The 21,240-nt window shown below is 32.9% G+C and overlaps 1 protein-coding gene across 1 annotated transcript in view; it reads left to right on the plus strand.

Moving 5' to 3' along the window:
* The window catches only part of LOC123701829 (transcription factor Sox-17-alpha-A), a 109,803-nt gene extending 88,977 nt beyond the window's left edge, over positions 1-20,826 (plus strand). The window contains exon 4 of the mRNA XM_045649408.1: positions 18,549-20,826. Coding sequence (XP_045505364.1) covers positions 18,549-19,780 — 1,232 coding nt within the window. The 3' untranslated portion in view covers positions 19,781-20,826. The remainder of the gene's footprint in view (positions 1-18,548) is intronic.
* Positions 20,827-21,240: the final 414 nt, after the last annotated feature.

The following is a 21,240-nucleotide window of genomic DNA, read 5'->3' on the forward strand; positions in this document are numbered from 1 at the left end:
TATCGCCTTTGGAAGACGATTTCTGCTGATATTTTTACTACACCACTTGAAAATTGATGATTTGATGATAAAGACAGTAGCAGCGAGGATTAAGTGGAAATTAGTAATCATCCGCTTCGTCAATTTTTGACTGAAGTTAATGTCCAACGTCCAATGGTTCAATCATTGGAAGTATCTCGGGAAATTTTGGAGGATATTTTTCAGGAAGGAGAGGAGGGGTAGCCAACCACATATCAAACTACTACGTTTTAGTACCGAAAAAATTTTTATTGCCAAATGAAACGTAAATTTTGCACTCACAACTTTACAAGTAATGTTTTTATTTTGACTTTGCGGTTATCTGATTATAATATTTATCGTTATGGCTATCGACGTACCGACCGTACTGGGATCAGAGTAGGTACATGATATACAGTTCATCATCCAGGATTGCTTAGAGCATTTTCACACTGAAAAAGATGTTTTCTTTGAATCGTAGTTGCTTCATTTATTTATTTTTAATCATTTTACATAATATGTTTTATATTTTATAAATATATCATTTTCATTATTTAAGTAGATAAAATAAATTATGTAACGGTTTTATAAGAAAACACATTATAGTTAGGCGACGGTGATTTCTTCCAGGCAAAAGATATTCATCAGCTCAATAAAATTGAACAGTATGTTAGTTATTCTTTAGATTCACAATTGTAATGAGCATTTCCGCATGCAAGTTGTATCGTAGTTTAGATATATCATAGTTTTTACATATTAAAGTTCCAACAAAACCCTCAAATTTTTTAGTAGAGTTGAGCAAGATAATTTGAAAAATGTGCCGTGTTAAGTATTATAGAAAAGGTTAGTTCGTTGGTAATTATTATTTCTTCTTCATTTACATGTTGTTAGTAAAAATAAACTTTAACTAACAGTCAAAGTAGTCAAAGTATAATATTGTAACATTCATTCATCATTTTTTGTATAGGCGATATTAACGTAGTATGTTCTTTTTGTAATGCTTTATAGTGTAGTAAGGCGAGTCGGCTTTCGTTTGAAGATACACCGGAACCTTTCACAAAATCACTACTTTTAGAGGAACATACTGTGCAATTAGCGTTTAGCTACTATTATGTATTCTGTGGTGCAATGTAAACTGTTATTAGACAATATTCGCTCTTATAGTAGTGCGTTTCAAATGATCCTTTGGTGCTCAATAATTATCAGAAGATCCGTTCATGCTTACTTTTAAGATACAAGGTCAAGTTTACCATTTGATAGGATCCCTTTTGCCTGAAGGCCAAGCTAAGTTTGTTTAAATATATTTTGTATTCGACTACAACGAATCGTGGAATACAAGAAATCAATATTTCTCAAATTTAAAACTGAACTCATTTCACAATTTTAGAACAGGTTAATTCGTATGTATGCAGTTTTAAATCGACATTAGAAGCTTTTCCTCAAGATGGTGATATCGGCACTCAGGAACTCCCTGGACGTGTTATAACGCCCAGGCCACAGTATTACAATTTTTCCTACAGTAGGGCGACGAATGTATTTTCGCATAGCAACGGAGGGGAACTCGCGGGGGGTCAAGTGACGCGGGCCACGTACCACAAACATGCTTAGTTTGTGGTATCGAGCGCGAAAGATAGTCATCGTGTTTTTAGTAAAGTTACTATGTAAACTAACGTAATTTAATACTTAGGTACATATTCTATAATGGTGTGCTCAAACTGTTAATCTACATTTAATTTAGATTATTATTTGATACTAAGTAATGTAGAATTTAAACCACATTCATGTTTTCTTCAGATTTTAAGATTTTCTTATCAGAGTGTTCAATTTTAATGTAGTTAAATTTTATAAAAGACAATAATTAAGAAAATTTTAAAATAAAGTGTCACGTATTTTTTTTAAACGACGAATGACGAAAAACGACCTAATCGCGGACGAAGTCGCGGGCAACAGCTAGTCTAATATATAAAAATCAATGCCACTTTTCGTTGTAATTCCATAACTCGAGAACGGCTGAACCGATTTCGATAATTCTTTTTTTATTATATTCCTTGAAGTACGAGGATGGTTCTTATGTAGAGAAAACGTTAATATGTACCACGGGCGAAGCCGGGGCGGACCGCTAGTTAAATATAAATAAACAAATAGTTGCCATGGCAATTGGCATAGACTAACGACACAGAAGGTTCAATGTTATAGATGTTACGTTTCCTGCACACGTAAACAAATGTGACAATTTCATTTACTATTTAATTATTATTATGAAGTTATATTAAAATGAAAAAAAACTTTTTTGGAGATATAACTGTATTAAGCATTTATTACTAGCTGTGGTGTTCGTTTTCGGTCATCATCATTTCACCCGATAAACACCCACTGCTGAGCATAGTCCTGCTTAATATGAACTCCATACGGACCGATCTTACGCTATTCGTTTCAAGGCAGTTCCCGGAACCCGTACAAGGTCATCACTCCAACTTGTAGGATATAATAATAGTGGTGCCTAGATGAAAAAAAGTATGAAATAAAAGAAAGAATGAAGTATAAGCCTTTTTTATCTAAAACACAAATAAAATGTATGTTCAATAGCTATTTACAGAAAATCAAATAGCATTTTTCGTCAGTAGCGATAATCTTTTCTTTAATGTATACGTATATTCAACATCATTTTTGCAAACAAACATTTTTGCCATCACGATTTCATTGTATATAATAAATAGATATATTTGTTAATTACATGCACTGTGTGGATTTAAATATAAAAATAATCAAGTATTTATCCAAATCGAAATTAATAAAATAGCCGTTCTATTTTCAATAATCGTATCTACATGATAATCTTTGAACACAGTGTGCGCTAGCTTTGTCACACTAGTGATTGAAGCAATGTTTTATCCCTTTCATTATTTCAATACAAGTGTCAAGCAAGTGTCATCCATTAATAATTGCAAATTATTATTTTTGCTCTAAAATTATAATATTTTAATACATTTACCTGTGATATGATATTCCTCTATCTTTCTTTATTTTACTATCGTAATTTGTGCACTTTCTGAACACACAAGAAGGCATTATTGATAATTTTAACGTTTATATCAGCATGTACGTTCGCTGTCACAAGTCACAATCTGACTGATTCCACTGGTCCCAATTAGGACCAATTCACGGTTTACGTTTTGGTGCGTTGGTAACGTATCTACCTCTTGTTTCTATATATAATATCATTGTGTGAAGTGGCCTTAATGTATTCTGCAAAAAGGGCGCTAGGAAAGCGGTAAATGATATTCTAATTGGAACGGTAAGAAAAGATGAGGCATGAGAAGGAAATATTGGAAAAGTTATGCGGGATTAATAGGAATTTAATAACAAAATTACTTTTCTGAAAATTATTGATGAGATACCTATATATCTTATTCGGTGCAGTATTTCAAATCACTCCAAAAAATGTATCAGAAAACCTTTTTTTCTATTTTATTAATGTAACTTGAAAACATAGTTCCGGAAATTCATTTGTGTAGCACGCGTGTGTTACAAGCTTTCGAATTGAAAAATATTGGAAACTTATACATAGGTACCTACTATACATATTATCATTTGTTAATTAAACCATAGAGACTACGAATTCTTTATAACTGTATCAGATTAAAAATATAAAACTACATCAAATATTAATGACATAATTTGAATCAAGTCGATGCCTCATCCAAAAATAGTCAATCAAGTCAGGAAAATGTCCATGTAAGCTCAACTAGTAGAGTACGAAGATTTGTTTTTAAGAAGCATAATATCATATTTCTTAATGATAGATATGAATGTATCGAAGAATAATCGTCTCAATCTCTTTATGATTACAATACTCTTTATGACAATAGTGATATATATATTTATATATTTTACGGCCTATCTTGAATTACATATTATCATTTGTTAATTAAACCATAGAGACTACGAATTCTTTATAACTGTATCACATTATAAAAATAAAACTACATCAAATATTAATGACATAATTTGAATCAAGTCGATGCCGCCCCATCCAAAAATAGTCAATCAAGTCAGGAAAATGTCCATGTAAGCTCAACTAGTAGACCGTAAAATGGATCGCAATCACTAACCGAAAATTCCAAACTAATTTCCTGTGTCCATTAATTTATAAAAAGTTTGTATACTCTATGGTCCGTACACTTCTTGGGGTCATAGCACCCAAGAGGAAGTGACGTCACGGGTCGTCGCGTCGCACGGCGGTCGAAAAATAATACTTTTCTAGGTATAACAGAACAGTTCAAGGAGTTTTTATGCTTTGAATGTTTTATCGGTTGTACGTGTGCGTGATATGGTATGCGAAAATGTCTATTACATTTCTATAAATTGTGTCGACTGTCGTCGTTTTCGATTCGTAAATCGTAATAGGTCGCTTCCGTTAAAATGTCAAATAGGTATATTTTTACTTTTCTGGTTTATTTTTTAACTAAATCAATGTTTATGGCATGATTAACGAAAAATATGCATAACGTTTCTTTTTGTAAATAGAAACCGACATGCTTCGCAAAATCAATCAATGTTCAGCTAATGCGTTATTTCATATTGCCCCTGATTCAAGATCAATAACAAGCACTTACGCTCCCACAGATAACTTATAAAAACAGCACTTTTATTGCAAACTGCTTGGTATCACGCTATGAATATAGAAAGAAAGTTGACCCGCCGTTTCCCATACTTCTCCATATTTATGACGAAAGCATTTACTTATTACGATCTGTCATAACATAAACATTTTTTACATAATTACCAGTGCATAGACTTCCGTGATGAGTTTTTCTTCTTTTTGTGAAATAATCGATAGTAATTACAGTTACTAGAAGTAATTAAAGTCAGGTCAATGTGATTATGTCAATTAATGCGAAAAGTGCTCCTGCAGCTATTTCATAAATAAATGTTAATAAACGCACTTTTGTAGCAAATAAATGGGGGCTTAATCGAAATATTTAACGTGCTATATAAATCAACAATATTTTTGCACGCATAAGGCAGCTCATTAAAAAGCGATAAATAAAATTACGGCTCTTTCACGATGCTACATTAAATGTGACATCTGTTTAACGCTTCTTTTACCTGCCATAAATATTATCCAGTTATCGAGAAAATTTAGTTTCGTAAAAAAATTAATACTCTGTGCAAAGTTCAACACACGTAATCTTGGTCAAAACAATTTAAAAAAAATTGTCACGCATTCGCGCCAAATCATAATTTTATACTTCGAACACCCACATCGCGTCAAAACTCAGACTTTGAGTCCACACGTATAATTAGGAGAAATGATCACGGATTTTATGCACGACAGGCGTCGAAAGGGCCGGCCTGAGACGGCAAATATATTGCGGATTTTTATTATAGCGCTCGCAAAGTGTGCTCATAAAATTGTGCGCCGCATAATATCCCTTAATAGGATGATTTAATAATTATAACCGAAGCGTATCCGAGACGTTTTCGCAGCTGTGTTATGAATGACTCGCCTTTCATTCATAAGTTCACAGCCAATCATTTTAATAACATACAATCGTAACTTATTGATATTCAATTATTCTTAGAAAATCGACCACACGCAATCAATTTTGACGGCTGAAATTGATCGATTTATCGATTTTAAAAAGAAACTATTCCAAATTTGACACCGGCGCGCTCGTGGTCTCTAATTCCATTTTCCCGCCTATAATTGACACCGACACGGATATTGTGTCTCGCTTCCTCTTGCTATATTCAATATAGGGGTCTCTTTCGTATCGCGATGTCACGTGCGAGTGTCAGCGTAGTGACTATTTTGACAATTATGTCATTTGCTTGTCACGGGCTGTCATTTGGGCGACGAACGATTGCCCTATAATTTTGGTTGGAATTGTAGAACTTTGGGTTCGTTGACTTTTATTTCAAGGTATGGGAACATCTGTTGTGAGAAACCTACGTCATTTGTATAAATAAGCTGATGCAAATAATACAACTAATTCGGCGTTGACCTAACTACAGCGATTGCATTGTTGTATCTATTCATAGTTTTTATCAGAGAATCTCGCCGAAATAACTGTAATAGAGATCAGCTCTAAGGAAACTTATGTAAACACATCTTAATTCTTATAATGTGTATATTAAATTGTGAATCTATAAAAATGATAGAAGAAATGTAGGTAATTGAATACTATACCATATTAGTACTATAATAATACACATCTTATTATAAAAATTATAAGCATTCGTGTGTTTCTGCGCGTAGGTAAATTATTTTAAAACACGTAAGTACTTATTTTATAATTTTGTGATTCAAAACATAATATTCATTAACATAATATTCTAATTAAAATGTAGAGTAATGCGTGAGTTTGAAAAAAAAGTTTAATGAAAATTGTAAAATTAACTTTTGTCGACACATAGGTATAACATAGGATATATAGGATTTTATTCAAGCAATAATACGTCAATATGGTTTCTATTTCTTAATATAAAGCAACGTAATGCCATTAGGGTGCTTTTTCACCAATAATGTACAAGGATGTGCAGCGAGGAATGTGTTTGAAAATAACCAATCATATCCCTCAATATTCGTGGATACCTTACCTACCCTTAAACTTTCAGATAGACTTTTCCTGATCTCAAATTACTTCTATCTTCATATTTCAGACGAATCCACTAGCTAGAGTTAGTATATTATCTAAACAAAGGATGTTATCATACAGCCATGTAAAGATGCAATTTCGTATGTAAGTTCGTGACAACAATTTAACGATTCAACAGTAACGATTGAGATGTAAAATGCTTTTGAATTAAATATGAGTCGCGATATAGTATTGCTTTCATATTCCTTGGTTTATCGACTTAGAGCTAGCGCACAAGAGCAACTTTGTCTCCGCAACTATTTTGTCTTTCCCATCAATTGTATGGGGAGTTGCGTCGCTACGTGCGCGCACTTTCATACAGCCCATGGCATGGGTATGGGAGAGGCAAAATAGTTGCGGAGACAAAGTTGCTCGTGCGCGCTAGCTCTTAGGAATTTAACTTTCAATATGTGGTAGGATAAGATATTTAAGTAAATGGTTCTTTTCGATAGTAAGAGGTTAATCTTTCTTATACTTGTTATTATATTTCATTTTGCCAATGCAATAATAAAACAGCTGGCTTTCTATAAAATTTGAAGCTCTACTAATGAATTTAAAGTTCACACCTCAAATTAATTTTGAAAAAGCACATAATTGTGTTCTTAATTTTTCTTTTTTTATCAAGATAAAGAGTTTAACACGAAAAAAGGTATTACTCAAATGAACAGAATAAACTCCAGTAGCATAGACTGCAGGCGTCCTGCATGACAATGTGTCCCTTTGTCTATGCCGCTTCGTGGAAGCGCGGCGAACAAGCGGCGAACGATCGAACCAAGAAGCTTATATCTTATACACTGGAGATTTCGGTATGAACATTTGACGTGTAACAAGAAAATTGTTGTGTTTTATCACTTTCACACCTAACTTGGTATTGCCACTGTTAATACGAAGTTTTCCCAAGGCTACTATGTATGCTGTAATATTCTGTGCAAAAGGTTAGTTTTTGTACATGAGTTTGTTGATAAATTGCCAACAACGTCATTCAGAAGCATTGTTGGATGAGACATTTATTATTTATGCTAAATAAACTAAGTATCTGAACCAATTATTAAAAAGCGATACTCCCTGATTATGGGTAGTCACCATAATAAAATTGTAGCAACTCTCACTTTGTCAATATGGCATGTGTGTCAAAAAAATTGCGTCGCTTCGAATATTTAAGTTAATATTGTTGCTTATTTAATGAATATTTTCCGAATATAAAGAATGCATTGTATTGTGCAAAATTGCAGAAGTGTTTGGACACCAAATTCTGGCATAGAATTTCACAGGCATGTGTATATTTACGTTATTTACAATATTCCTCAATACTCCTGCATTTACCTGTTTAGAATCATTTCAATGGCAAAAATTGTAAAATTTTGCATCATTTTAGAAAGCATTCATGTTAAATTTGTTATTTTCCTAATACTTTATCATTTTTCAACAAGTTTTCAATAAACAAAATTAACAAGTAAGGTAACCATGATGACGAGTTTTTATGGATAGTGAAGAGAATATATTGTAATAACAATATTATGATGAAATTTAGAACACCATTTTCAAGATTTTTACTAGTAATAAAACAACACTCGACATCGGTATTGCACTCACATGTAGTTATAAGATTGTTCGTTTTTACATTGAAATTTATACTTTTTTAACTTACCTCATATTTTTTGTTTTAGGTATTTCAGCTTTCCAAAAAGTAAAATAAAAAGAAATATATGTGCCCATCAAGGGTAAAATTACTGAGGATTACGACCCAGAAAAAAATACCTTTTGAAAAATAAACTTTGTAAAGAAAATTTGTGCAAGGCTGCTATAAACAGTTTTTCTTTGATGATTCTGGCTTGAAATTGACCCGTCGAAGCAACGCGTTTAAAAAGAAGATCTGAGTAGCTTACAATGGCTTTGTAGCCAAGAGTTATTTAAAATTATCATTCTATACCAATTAAAATTGTATTTACCTATAAAGTATGGCCAGTAATATTATAATATAATTAATACTGTTAAAAATATATGTCGTTATTATTTATAGACCATGATTTTTAGTTTTTTCTATTTCGAAAAATCCTGAATATACAAACCAGTGTGGTCACCCACAGAAAGAGACAAAAAACAACACTGACGTCATTCAAGGTTATATTTTCTTGTGACAAGTCAATGGTCATAGTGCAATCTCCAGTGTATTAGATATAAGCTTCTTGGATCGAACCATAGATCCACAGATAACGTATAGCAGTGCATATTTTGGCGGTTTCAAGGTTGTGGTGTTGCTACACGGTGCAAATTAATAGATGTGTCAAGAGAATAATAAGGTTTTTTTTTATGTTTGAGCTATAAACGTCTATAGGGTTTTTGAAGAGGAAGTTTCGTCTATAACTCTGGAATCGAATAAGTATTTTTCAACGAATTTATAATATGCTTTCATGAAATATTGGGTGCTAATTTAAATTAGGTTGTAATATGCTATTTTTGGGTAGTTATTTGACATTTGTACGATGACTCTATGTTTTAGTCACATTCGTATTTACAATTTAGATTCAATTTCATGTACATAACATAATATTAATTCACAACTACATTTTATTAACTACAAATGAGGTATTAACGTTTCTTTTACGTTTTCTTTTTTTCTTCTTACTACGTTGCCACACTATCTCTACATTTATAAAATCGTCCATAAATCCAAAAGTAAATACCTAAATCCGAATATACACATGCTATATAATACGTAATAGAGCCATAATATATCAAGGACGTGTAAGTAATAATAATAATTAATATTATAATGACGCTCAACGGCCTGCTAATGTTTGTGCCGCAATATCGTGTGTTTCCATTGCAACTGTGTGAATATTATTTATTTTGGAACATATTTATTATTATAATGCATTTAGTAAAGTATCGACACAAATAATACTTACATCTAATGTAGATTTTGATGAATTTGAGATGAATAGAAAGTGGAAAACTAAGAGTAATTCTGAAATAGCAGACTGCAGAATATATCGGTATCGTAACATTCTTATGTATTTTTTTTTCTCTTCCTAACGTGGAATAGAATTTATTTATGTTTCAACTAAGTCAAATTAGTGAAAGTTTTTGAAGTGAAAACTTCTTTAGCGGCGTTGGGTATAAAATCTTAAACTCGCGTCAGGACACGTGGCCTGATCGAAAAAGCGTAAGACGGAGGTTTTTTTTTTTTTAATAATCAAGTTTTCACTTCTGCCGGCACATATACAAATCACAAATGTTAATAATTCAATTAAATTCCTTTAAATACTAAATTTACCATTGCCTCTTTATAACCTAACAGAAAACTGTAATATGCCACTCCAAGCTCGATTTATTGCCAAGCAACACTATGTTAACATAGCCATTTAAAATTAATTCCATAAACGTAGCAACAAAATTATCAAACTGAAGTTTAACGTTTTGCAAATAACTGTCGACATGCGCGCGTGTTTGCAACTCAATACATCATCGACGAATGGTGACGAAAACACCTTGCGAATAATAAGCATATTGTATTGACTGGAGAATAGAATTTTAAACGTATAGACTATAGACGTTGTAGGTTAACTTTAAAACGTGTTGTACAAGTATTTTTCATCAATGAATGTTCATTAGGGGGATAGGTTAGGTGGGTATAGGTTTATTTATTCTGTAACAAAATGTAGGGAACGTAAGAGTAAATAGACATCTGTCTTTTAGTATTTATAAATATACAAAAATATCTGCATTATTGTTCAGATTTACAACAATTCTTCCTACGTAATAAGTATTGGATTAATACTTATTTTGTGTTACAAATTACAATAGAATAAAGAATTTCACAAATGGACAACACATGTTCATTCAAAAAAGGACATTACAAGTTACAAGAGTTTAGTCACAGAATACCAACCAACCGGACGCTCAACAATATATTCTATAAACCAATAAATCTACCACTAAATAGGTCATATCGTGTCGTGCGACAGTGAAGACGCGTATCGGCGCGTGCTCGCGACGTGACCGCTCGCCTCACGCGGCGCGAATAGCCGCCCACTTAATGAGCGCGTGTGGACGACGCTTTATAACCTTCAAAATCACGATTAAAAAGTTAAAGTTCTAGAATTAAAATCAAAATTATATGCGGCTAGGTATTTTTGTCCTTTTTTATGGCAAGAAGAAGATAATATGACTATTTGTTACGTTGCGTTGAACCTTGAAGTGCTGCATAGATAACAGAATACTTACATTATGACCACGTGTACCCACACGCTTTATAACCTTCAAAATCACAATTAAAAAGTTAACATTCTAGAGTTTTAAAGGTTTTCATCGTATAATGTTAGTCTATGGAATTAGATTTAGAAACAAAATCGTATATGAAGCTCGGCTGTGGGACAAGAGCACAGGAGTTTTAAACAGTCAGTATACCTACCGTCATATTTTGTCCACTTGATGAACACGTATAGACAACCTACCTTTAAAAATTAACATTCTGAAAAAAAAGAACTAAAGTATACGTGGCTATACTTTGGCTAGGCTATGAAACAATAAGAAAGAAAGATAAAATATTTATTGCCACATTAGACTTGAAGTACATATTGCACAAAATAATACCTCGCAGTTAAGAAGCACGTGTGGACCGCGCTTTATAACCTTAAACTAATAATAATTCAAGAATTAAATACGAAATTATTTGTGGCAAGGCTGAGTGACACAATGAGTGATAAGTAAGGGTTACAGAAATATTTAAGTTGCTCAGCGCCAATGGACAAATAGTTATGTAACTCTCAAAATCACGAATTGGATCGAAAAGTTTTTGTATAGTTATAAATAGAAAAATATTACGCTAGACCAAGAAAGGGTGGTTTATATTGATAATTCAATTTAGATGACCCGTAACCCGTTACGTTAGTTATTATAAATATAAAGTGTACTTTAATTGGTCATTATGAAGTCACCTTGATATTATAATTTACACAATTATGTGTATAAAAATTTAAAATTTTTTATACACAACTATGTACAACTATGTATAAAAATTTAAAATTTAAAATCCATTCGATAAGTTATGGTTCTGTCAATTTTTTCCTTGAAAATTTCATAAAGCAATATCATTGAACATTGGAGTCGCATTCTGTAAAGCGCATTGTTTCATTTAAATATTCGTGATCCTCGATGTATGAACCAACCTTTGACCGTAATAATTACATTTAAAATAATTATAAATATTAATTCCCGCTGCAAGCATAATGTATATCGATTTTATGGCAGATTGCAAATTAAAGTACAAATGCCCCTTTACGTATTCTTTCTCCCTAATAGGTAACTTTGATAGTTAATCTTACCCCTTTTCTAGAAAAAAAAAAGGTTTTTCCGTACATAAGGATGTCTAGTCCAACTCCCTACTTAAACCAGCTATATTTTCTTCATTTAAATCTTCCATAGTAACACAAAATGTATGTACATATTATGTCTATTTATCTGCTAAGCTGTTACCTGCCAGTCTTCTCTATAGGCCTAAAGATACGCGCAAAAAAACCTATCACAGTTTCAGCATAATTTATCAATTTGCAACACAGTCAATCGCGCGAATGATACCTTTATAAACGGAAACTAATCCTTAAACGGCTGCCTTTTAACAATCATTTCATTTTATGGTTTTTCTTGTTAAATAAAAAAACGTCATCGTAGTCGGTGCCGGCACGCGCGGCCCAGGCGTACGCGCGAAGCATCACAACGCAACAGAGCGAGACGAGTATACGAAAAGAGTATTGGAAAGAACGAGATAACCGTATGATTAATGGACACGTCGCATAATCGAGAATGTAGTCAAATTAGGAGAAATAAATATTGCTGATATAGAACGGTATTTTTGATACCAGTTGAATGCATTGGCGCGTAATTCTAGTGGGTTTTTAAATAAATACAAGGCTGTACATGGAAGGGAATGTTAGTTGGATTCCTGGTGTTGCAAGTACAAATATGTTGCCTTATTTAACGTTATTTTCTGTAACATTTCACTTTTTGTGTAATCCTTACTGACCTTAATGTTAAGGTGATTTCGATTGACTCGAATATGTTCAAAATGTTAAGTAAATGTGGTTGAGCTTGCATTTTTTGTTTCAGTGAGTAATATTAGAACTAAAATTGAAACTGGATTTCAGTACAGTTGTTTATTTTTTACCCGACCATATCTACTTATTACAATACATATTTCTTTATTAAACAATAGGAATTATTTTGATTTAAAGTTACTTTTAGTTACTTTACTCTGTTCTGAAAGTTACTTTTAGTTACTTTACTCTGTTCTGCTACAAACATGCATACATGTCTTATTTTAATATACAAAATCATTTTCCTAAATATAAAAAAACTCATAAATAAACGAAAGAGTCGACCAACACTTCAAAGCTTTTTAACACAACAAATCCAAACTGCCACACGATCTCAGAGCCGTAAAAGTAACATGAAAATAACAAATTTTCAGTTCTTAAAACGTTAAACGTACAATACATACTTCGTACGTAAGTGCGTACTTTTTGCATCGCTACATAAAATAGATTACGCGCTAGCAATGCTGGAGGCTGGGTTATGCTAGCACAATGTTCCTGCAGGCTTAGTCGCAGTTTATTACTTCGTTGGAGATATAGGCTTTAAGGGATGGGAGGTAGCGGGAGCGACAATTTGCTAGAACCACAGACAAAATAATACTATACTAGAACTTAGAAAAATATCATCCATTGTTGGAAACTAAGATTGGTAATGGTATCGAAATCATAAAAAAGAAAAGGCATGTACATATGAAATTGTATACAAATAGTCAAATATTAATATAGAACCAATACTAAAAATAGTCTGTTGCACATTTAAACAGATTTTAATACATATATCCAACGTGAAGTTGATTATGGTTATCATCTATCCGTGAACTACATCGCTATCTTCTCTAACTTGCACCACATTTAAAACGCGTATAATATTTTCGTTTCCGCCGATATAAAGCTCGAGAGCCGAATAAAGCCAACTTTATGGATTTCGGCAGCTTTGCTTATACGGGGACCCGTTCTCAGAAATCGCATGACTGAGTTATAACCTTACATCTACTACTGTTCGTTATTCTAAATGTTTTGAAGGTAAACTTGAGTAACTATAACTTTGTCCTTTTTAAATTTGCTGTATTGTTTTTATGGCATGTCCTATGGTTCTTGGGCATTTGACATTTTTCTTAGGCACTTTTTTATGAATGAATTCTTCAATCTTCATAAGTTCGGTAGTTTTCATGGAATTGTTCGGTTTTAAGTGTATAGTAACTGAAATTATTCCTTGTCTAAGACAACTAATAGAACTATTACTACTAGACTAGAATATTGTTTTATTGGTATTCAATTTAAGGATTTGGGTAACAATTTTCTTATGATGTTACGCCAGTCACTTTCTAAACTGCTTCATTTTCAATTTTATATGAATGCAGTGTCCTTTAATAGATGCACGATTAACGTGGACTAAAAATGAATAAATTACTTTATTGTTGTGTATTTAAGTCTATATATTATTGGGTCTGTCGATGGTTCCAATAAGAATTGAAAACATCTTGTTTATTCCATAGTTTTATTCACTAAAATATTTCTGAGTTATATATCAAGTCTATCGATTAATAACCTTAGCCGGGATAGTTTATAACTACGAAATTTAAACAAAAATAAAACAACGCCGCCTGCCACCGGTCACCGGTAAGAAAAGCAGGCGTACCAGCGTAAAAAACGACAAAAATGGCCACGCATTCGTAATCGAAATGCAAAAAAAAATATTTTGCTAGAAAGAGAGGGGCTTATACATTTCGTCGCTGATAGAGGGGAATGGCGAAAATTTAGAATGCAACGCGTGCTCGTGGACATCCGTCGCGGTAAAAAATCGCGCTGCCATCTACCGGCGCTTTGTAACACTATGCGCGTTCGATTTTTAAACATTTTTTTTAAGAATAGACAACAAGGAATTTATGCCATCTTTAAAGCCAGTGATACAGATAAAAAATCCCCCCATCAACTACTGTTCTTTTTTAATGATGTAAACTTTTTATATTTTTGACGGATCAACATTATTAAGCACAGATAAAAAATAAATCCGTCTCGGCCACGCAACATTAAGCTCATTAAGATTTAATTGATAGAGGTTAGACCACCGCGTGTCATAACACATTTGATGGATGGAAATTATTAGTTGCTTATCAATACTTTGTATATTTATCTTTGGGCTTCTGTTCTCGACGAATTATAAATACGGTTGACAACAAAGTCGAACCATTATTTTTATATTTAAGAAGAATGTTCTTGGATATAGAGATATTTAGGATTTAATTTTTTTAAAGAATCACTGTCACACCCACAATCATTGGTACATCATATTAAAAAAATACATCTTTAAAACATTTCATAATCGTCTAAATATGCATATTATCATAAATTATGATAGCAACTTGTATAAATGCAAATCAAAACTTTCGTAATTTAAATACCTTATCGTACCTCATAATTTTAAAATAAAGTTGTTTGAAACCCAAAAACTTTTTTTTTATAATTTATTTGACGGCAGTACCCCGAAATTGAGAGTGATTGATTTCTGTCATCTAAGCTTTCGAAAATAAGTCCAAAAGCCAACCCTCTTAATGACCTGTCATTTATTAACGATATCATAAACACATTAAATAGCTTTCGGGTGGTTACCTTGGAAAGAAAAGTTTTTATCAACAGGTGCGTTTTGAGATTACGATCGGCCATTACGTTCGCAATTTAAAAAGTTACTCGTGTCTATGGCTAATGTCATTTGTGGTGACGTTTGACGTATGTGTTTTTTTCGAATGGCAATAATTTTATTGTTAACAGAATTTTGTAATTATTGTATCTAGGCTTAGATCATAATTTGAATAGTCACTTTACTGGATATAACGACGATATATTTCATGTTTCTATTGATATATTTTTGTATAAATAAAACAAAATGGTTTATCGAATATCTAAAGGATAACGCGGGAAAAAAGATAGAAGGTTTCCCATAAAGTTTATAAACGAATACTTTCTACTTTGTATTTATTGTTACCAAACACACCAAAACTGCTCTCTCATTTGTACAAAATCAAAAACAAATTAACACAAAATTAACACCTACTTTTACGTCAGTAAATGACACTAAAATAAAAGAAAGCTCCATAAACTAATAAGTCAAAAGTCTTACCATTATTTTAAGCCGAACGAGCCTATATTTCTAAGAGGTCAACACAATACAGTAGAATGTCAAATAACTGTATCAGAAGCTGAGTAACAAGATGATAGATAAATGTACACCTATTATGGTTTGTAAAGTCGGTGTATGGTTTCAATAACATTTGTTAATATGTGATCTGTCAGAAGTTAAACTTCCTACACATAATATTAAATGTATTCTAATATTATAAAGCTGAAGAGTTTGTTTGTTTCGATTTAAAAAATTATTTCGGTGTTAGATAGCCCATATTTATCGAGGAAGGCTATAGGCTATATAATATCATCACGCTAAGACCATCCGGAGCGGAGCAATGCGGCTGAAACCGGAGCGCAGCTAGTCATTATAGAAGAGGAACGATATTACGGTCAAACATAAAATAGTTATAGTCTAAATTATTTATAAGATGTACCTACTGTATGTTAGAGAGTCGCGTTAAAATCGGTACAGCTGTTTCGTTGGTTTGGAAAAACGAATACATAATCATAGAAATAAACAGGAACACATACGCAGATACGAATATACGAATAAAATACGAATATACAACAAAAAATAGAAAATGCCACGTCGGGCATTTTCTATTTTTAGTTCTAGTTAATATGAAAAAATAATTTATATTCAATATTTTTTAATGAATAATAGAATCAAATAAAACAAGTTGTATTTCTTATCCCATTTATTCTCCATACTTTACAAAATACTTAAATTATACGAAATAAATAATTATATCAAAAAATATAACCAGAAAAGATTAATAACATCAACGTATTATTGTTAACATCAAGAAATAAGTTCATTGACCAGACAGCTCGGATTAGGTGGCTATTTGCCTTATTTGTCTAATGAAAATCAGTAGGTGATTAATTAAATGCCGTTTATCTACAAATAAAATTGATGCTCATAATAATAGAGCGAAATTTGTCACTTTAAAAATAATACCAAACATTGACAAACTGTTAACATTTTTGATTTATAATATAGACAAAAAAGTGGCATACATAAAGTTGTAGTCTATATAATATATAAAAATGAAACCCGTTTCGCGTTGTCACGGCATCACGTGTGAACGGCTGAACCGATTTCGATAATTCTTTTTTTATTATATTCCAAGTACGAGAATGGTTCTTATGTAGAGAAAAAGTAAATATGTACCACGGGCGAAGCCGGGGCGGACCGCTAGTAGGATATATTATCGAAGAGAGTTGTGTTTGTTATGTTTGTTACTCCTTCATGTAGAAAATAGAAATAGCTGATCAGATCTGAAACAAATTTGACAGAATTAGAATAGAGAAACGCAAATAAATCCGCAGGGTCGAGTTAGTATTCTAAATGAAAGTAAATGAAATGTTAGAACATGTGGTAGGTATCATATTTGTGAAATCCAAAAACGATGTGAAAATTTTCCAATTATACTCTTTTTAGTAAACACTTGAGTGTAATGACGCGTCAAGTTCAAAAAAAATCTTTGAAATCAATACCAAGACTCGAATCGTTTTTAATAAAATCTGTCATAATGTCCAAGGAGAAGATATTCGAAAGCATATCAATCACCAACATAAAATATCTTGAATTATCTCCATAATATATTGTAGCACTCAATATTAACACATTGCGGAATCCAACTTGTAACATAATATCGTATCTTGCCACATTTAATCATAATTAATGATGAATTTACCTCCACCGTTGATATTTTAACAAATAAATAACATCGATATATCTGCCTCCTATCGTATCGGTACAACACTACAGGAAGCTCTTCCCTGTCATTTGTCAATTTGACATTTGACATCAGTCAAACAGGTTAGTTGGGCGATGCGTGTTTTTTTAAACAATAAATTTTGGATTTTTAGTGGGATTTTGTGACCTGCTTCGTAGTATTACTTTAAAATTTAAACTTAATTTTTGTAAATAGATGATTCTATTAATCATACATCATGTAAGAACCATGATGAATTAAAACTTAAAAAGCATCTGATTTCCATTTATTACTAAAAGGGAAATCGCAAATAAAATAATTATGTATTTTAATTTAAAAATACATAATACATTATGTAGTTATTTCTCTTTAATAAGTCATGATCTTTTTATTAATCTAATTATATTATACGTTCAAAGAATGATTATGACTGAAGATAACAGCCAATTATAAGGAAGCAAACAAATTAGGCTTCCAAACATGAAAAAGGATCTCTATAATAGTTAAGTGAAGTTGTATTGCCAGTAGCCACTAACGTCGCATTGATAAATATCCTCAAAGATTGTTCTCCCTACCGATAATTTCTCTTACAACCTGACACTCTTTACTTTACACAAAAAGCAACTTTGACGAGCAAAAAATAAAGTCTAAATTTAAAGATGAACGCGCCACCGACCTGGACATTTCGTTATTTATGAGTCGCTCACTGAAGGTGCTTTATAGTTATTTGATAAAGCTCTATCGTGATTATTTAGCCAGACTTTGTGACAGCCGTGTCTATTTTGTTTTGTATGAAACACCTCTAATGTTACGCTCAGGAATTTTATCAGAATATTGTCAAGCAATATTAGTAATGATCACGACGCCCGTATCATTCTATACCTTGATAAAGCACCTGCTTATTGAGATTATCATAATAAATTGCAAGCCTATTAGATTGTGTATCGTCTCATACGTGTTCTCTTGTGTTTCAGGTAAAAAATGGCGTTCGTTAACCCCGCAAGACCGGCGGCCGTTCGTGGAGGAAGCGGAACGTCTGCGCGTCATACATATGACGGAGCATCCTAATTACAAATACAGACCCAGACGGCGGAAGCAGAACAAAACCAGACCAAATCAACCTTCAGCGCCCGCTAGCGCGCCACCGTCAGCGTCTGCCGCGTTAGGCTCCCCCTACGCTACTGCCACAGACTCCCCAGATACTCGCTTTTCTCATAACCCAGGAGCTGGTTTCTCTCCGTATAGAACTTCTCCCCTCGCCTCAGACTCATACCAAACAAGCCAATTCAATGGACACGTCCAAACTCCGGAATCTTCGCCCGCTAGGTCGCCTGAACCGCAGGGTAGAAGAAGTGCGCCAGCTGAAGCCCCGCTCCCCACTCCCGATGCGTCTCCCGTAGAAAACGAAAAAGAGAACTTCCAGTACGAGGAAAGAAGGCGGGCGATCAATGCCTCTTCACTATCCGAGTCCTATTCTTACAAATCATACAGAACGCCCGGTTCCTTTTCGCCAGCCCCAGTCGCCGCTATGGGAATGGCCAACGGCATGTATGTTATGTGTGCGCAAAGATCTCTAGCAGAACAGCCACCACTTGTGACGGGAACGTTCTTTCCACCAGTAGCAACCTCGCAAGATCAGCAAGCTCTAGGCGCTACCGCCCCACGAGTTTCATCGGCACCAAGTGGGCCGATGACCACTGAATACAGCATTCAATACCACCCTTACGAACAATATGAGCAAATGTATAAAACCGAGGATTCGTACGTGTCCCACTATTCTGAGCAACCAAAAACTGAATACGACAACAGCGGTACGTACTTTGCAGAAGAACCGCCGAATCAATCCCAGGAGAATGAGCAGGGTTTCATGCCGCGTTCCGAAATGCGTACAGGGTCACCAGAATCGGACGTGGACGCGCGGGAATTCGATAAATACTTAGACTACGGTGCTGAGGGGACTATGGAACAGCATCAGCAGTACCGATACGATCAACAACAACAATACCGGCCTCCGTACTGCGGTGAACAAAACCCTGGTCAGGAGTATTGTGCGGAGAGAATGTATCCATCTCCATACGCCTCTGTGATTGCAGGAACTCCTCCTTCCGCCCCGTACCCGCCAACTCAGCCGGTATCAGATGTAAGGCCTGACGATGAATTCAGCGTCATTCTCGCTGGTGTTAGACAGACTTGTTACAGCAATTGACTAGAGTTTAAACGTGTAGATTAAACGGACTCTTGTTATAGCTCTTATGAATAGAATTTGCATATCTTTCCCTTTAATGTGATTGCCAATTATTGGATTGAATGATATGAATCTAATTGTCTATATTGAATTTAAATGTAAAATATCGTATGCCAGGGTATAATAATCTGATTAAAAGCCTATTTTTGATGTAAAAGTAATGACAATATACTTAAAATAAGTAGGTACCCTATACTTGTTATCGAATATTACTGATTGTTAATATTGAAATAAAGAAAATGTATACGTTTAAATTGAATGTTCCTAAAAACATATACAACACCATGTATTTTGATGTATAAATAATTCAAACATAACAATGTTGCTATTTTTATATGTTATTTGGAAAAAGTCTTTTGACTTATATGTATATTTAGTATTTACAAATAAACAGAAATCATTCGTTTTAATTAAATTTAACACTGGAAATCGATTGCTTTATACCATAAACCCTTTATAAATACTTCATTTTCATCTTAAGTTTTATATAGTGCGTACCTTAAAATGGTTTGTTTAGAAAGTAAAAGAAATAAGAAATGTAGCCAAAGGCTAAAATTGAACTAATTGACTTACAGAAATTCTAAACAAACTACATTTTGGTACAACTTTTTATATCTATATTTTTGGTGCTATATAAAGGGTCCACAATAATGAGTAGGATTTATTATAACTATTATACCAAGAGGTAACGAACGATGTTTCCTATGTTAAAGATTATTTATTTGTATCTATTTTGTATATTATATTTAGATAAATCGTCTAATTAATTGATCTTCCATAAGTCTGTAGATATAGCGTAAGTTTATATTAATCATTAATGTTATAATAAGTTATCTGTATAAAATATACGATGGTTAAATATCTCATAGATTAGTATTTGTATTAATATTAGTTAAAATGTATTAGATATATTGCAATTCCATAGTTTTAGTGAAATACACACGCACTGCGAATCGTTCTTCCTGATTGTAAGAAAATTTATAAAACAATAAAAATTATATTCGATATATTGTGTTTGTTTTACTTTACCCTAATTTATTATTACAAGTAATCAATAAGAACATATAGCTCACACTACAGCTGACAAATAATTTAAAGTGGTATAAATCTGCCAAAACTGAAACTGAGAACTCTGAAAGTTTCTTACAAAACAATTTTAGCCAAGAGCTGCTTAATCGATTAATCGCAATTATTTATTCTTTATTTATTATATATAAAGCAAAATCGAAACTGAACATGAAGTCTAATAAAGTCACTTGTAGGACTTTCCAACAAAATGTAGAAAAACCATCTTTAGATTTTTCAATGTACACAAAAACTTCACAATACTTTATTTGAATGTCTCTCATGAGTGTTTCAGTCAGACACTATCTTTTAGAATACATAGACAATCTCACATAGATGAAAATATATGCCGCTAT

The sequence above is a fragment of the Colias croceus genome, chromosome 22, assembly GCF_905220415.1.
Source record: "Colias croceus chromosome 22, ilColCroc2.1".
Lineage (NCBI taxonomy): Eukaryota > Metazoa > Arthropoda > Insecta > Lepidoptera > Pieridae > Colias > Colias croceus.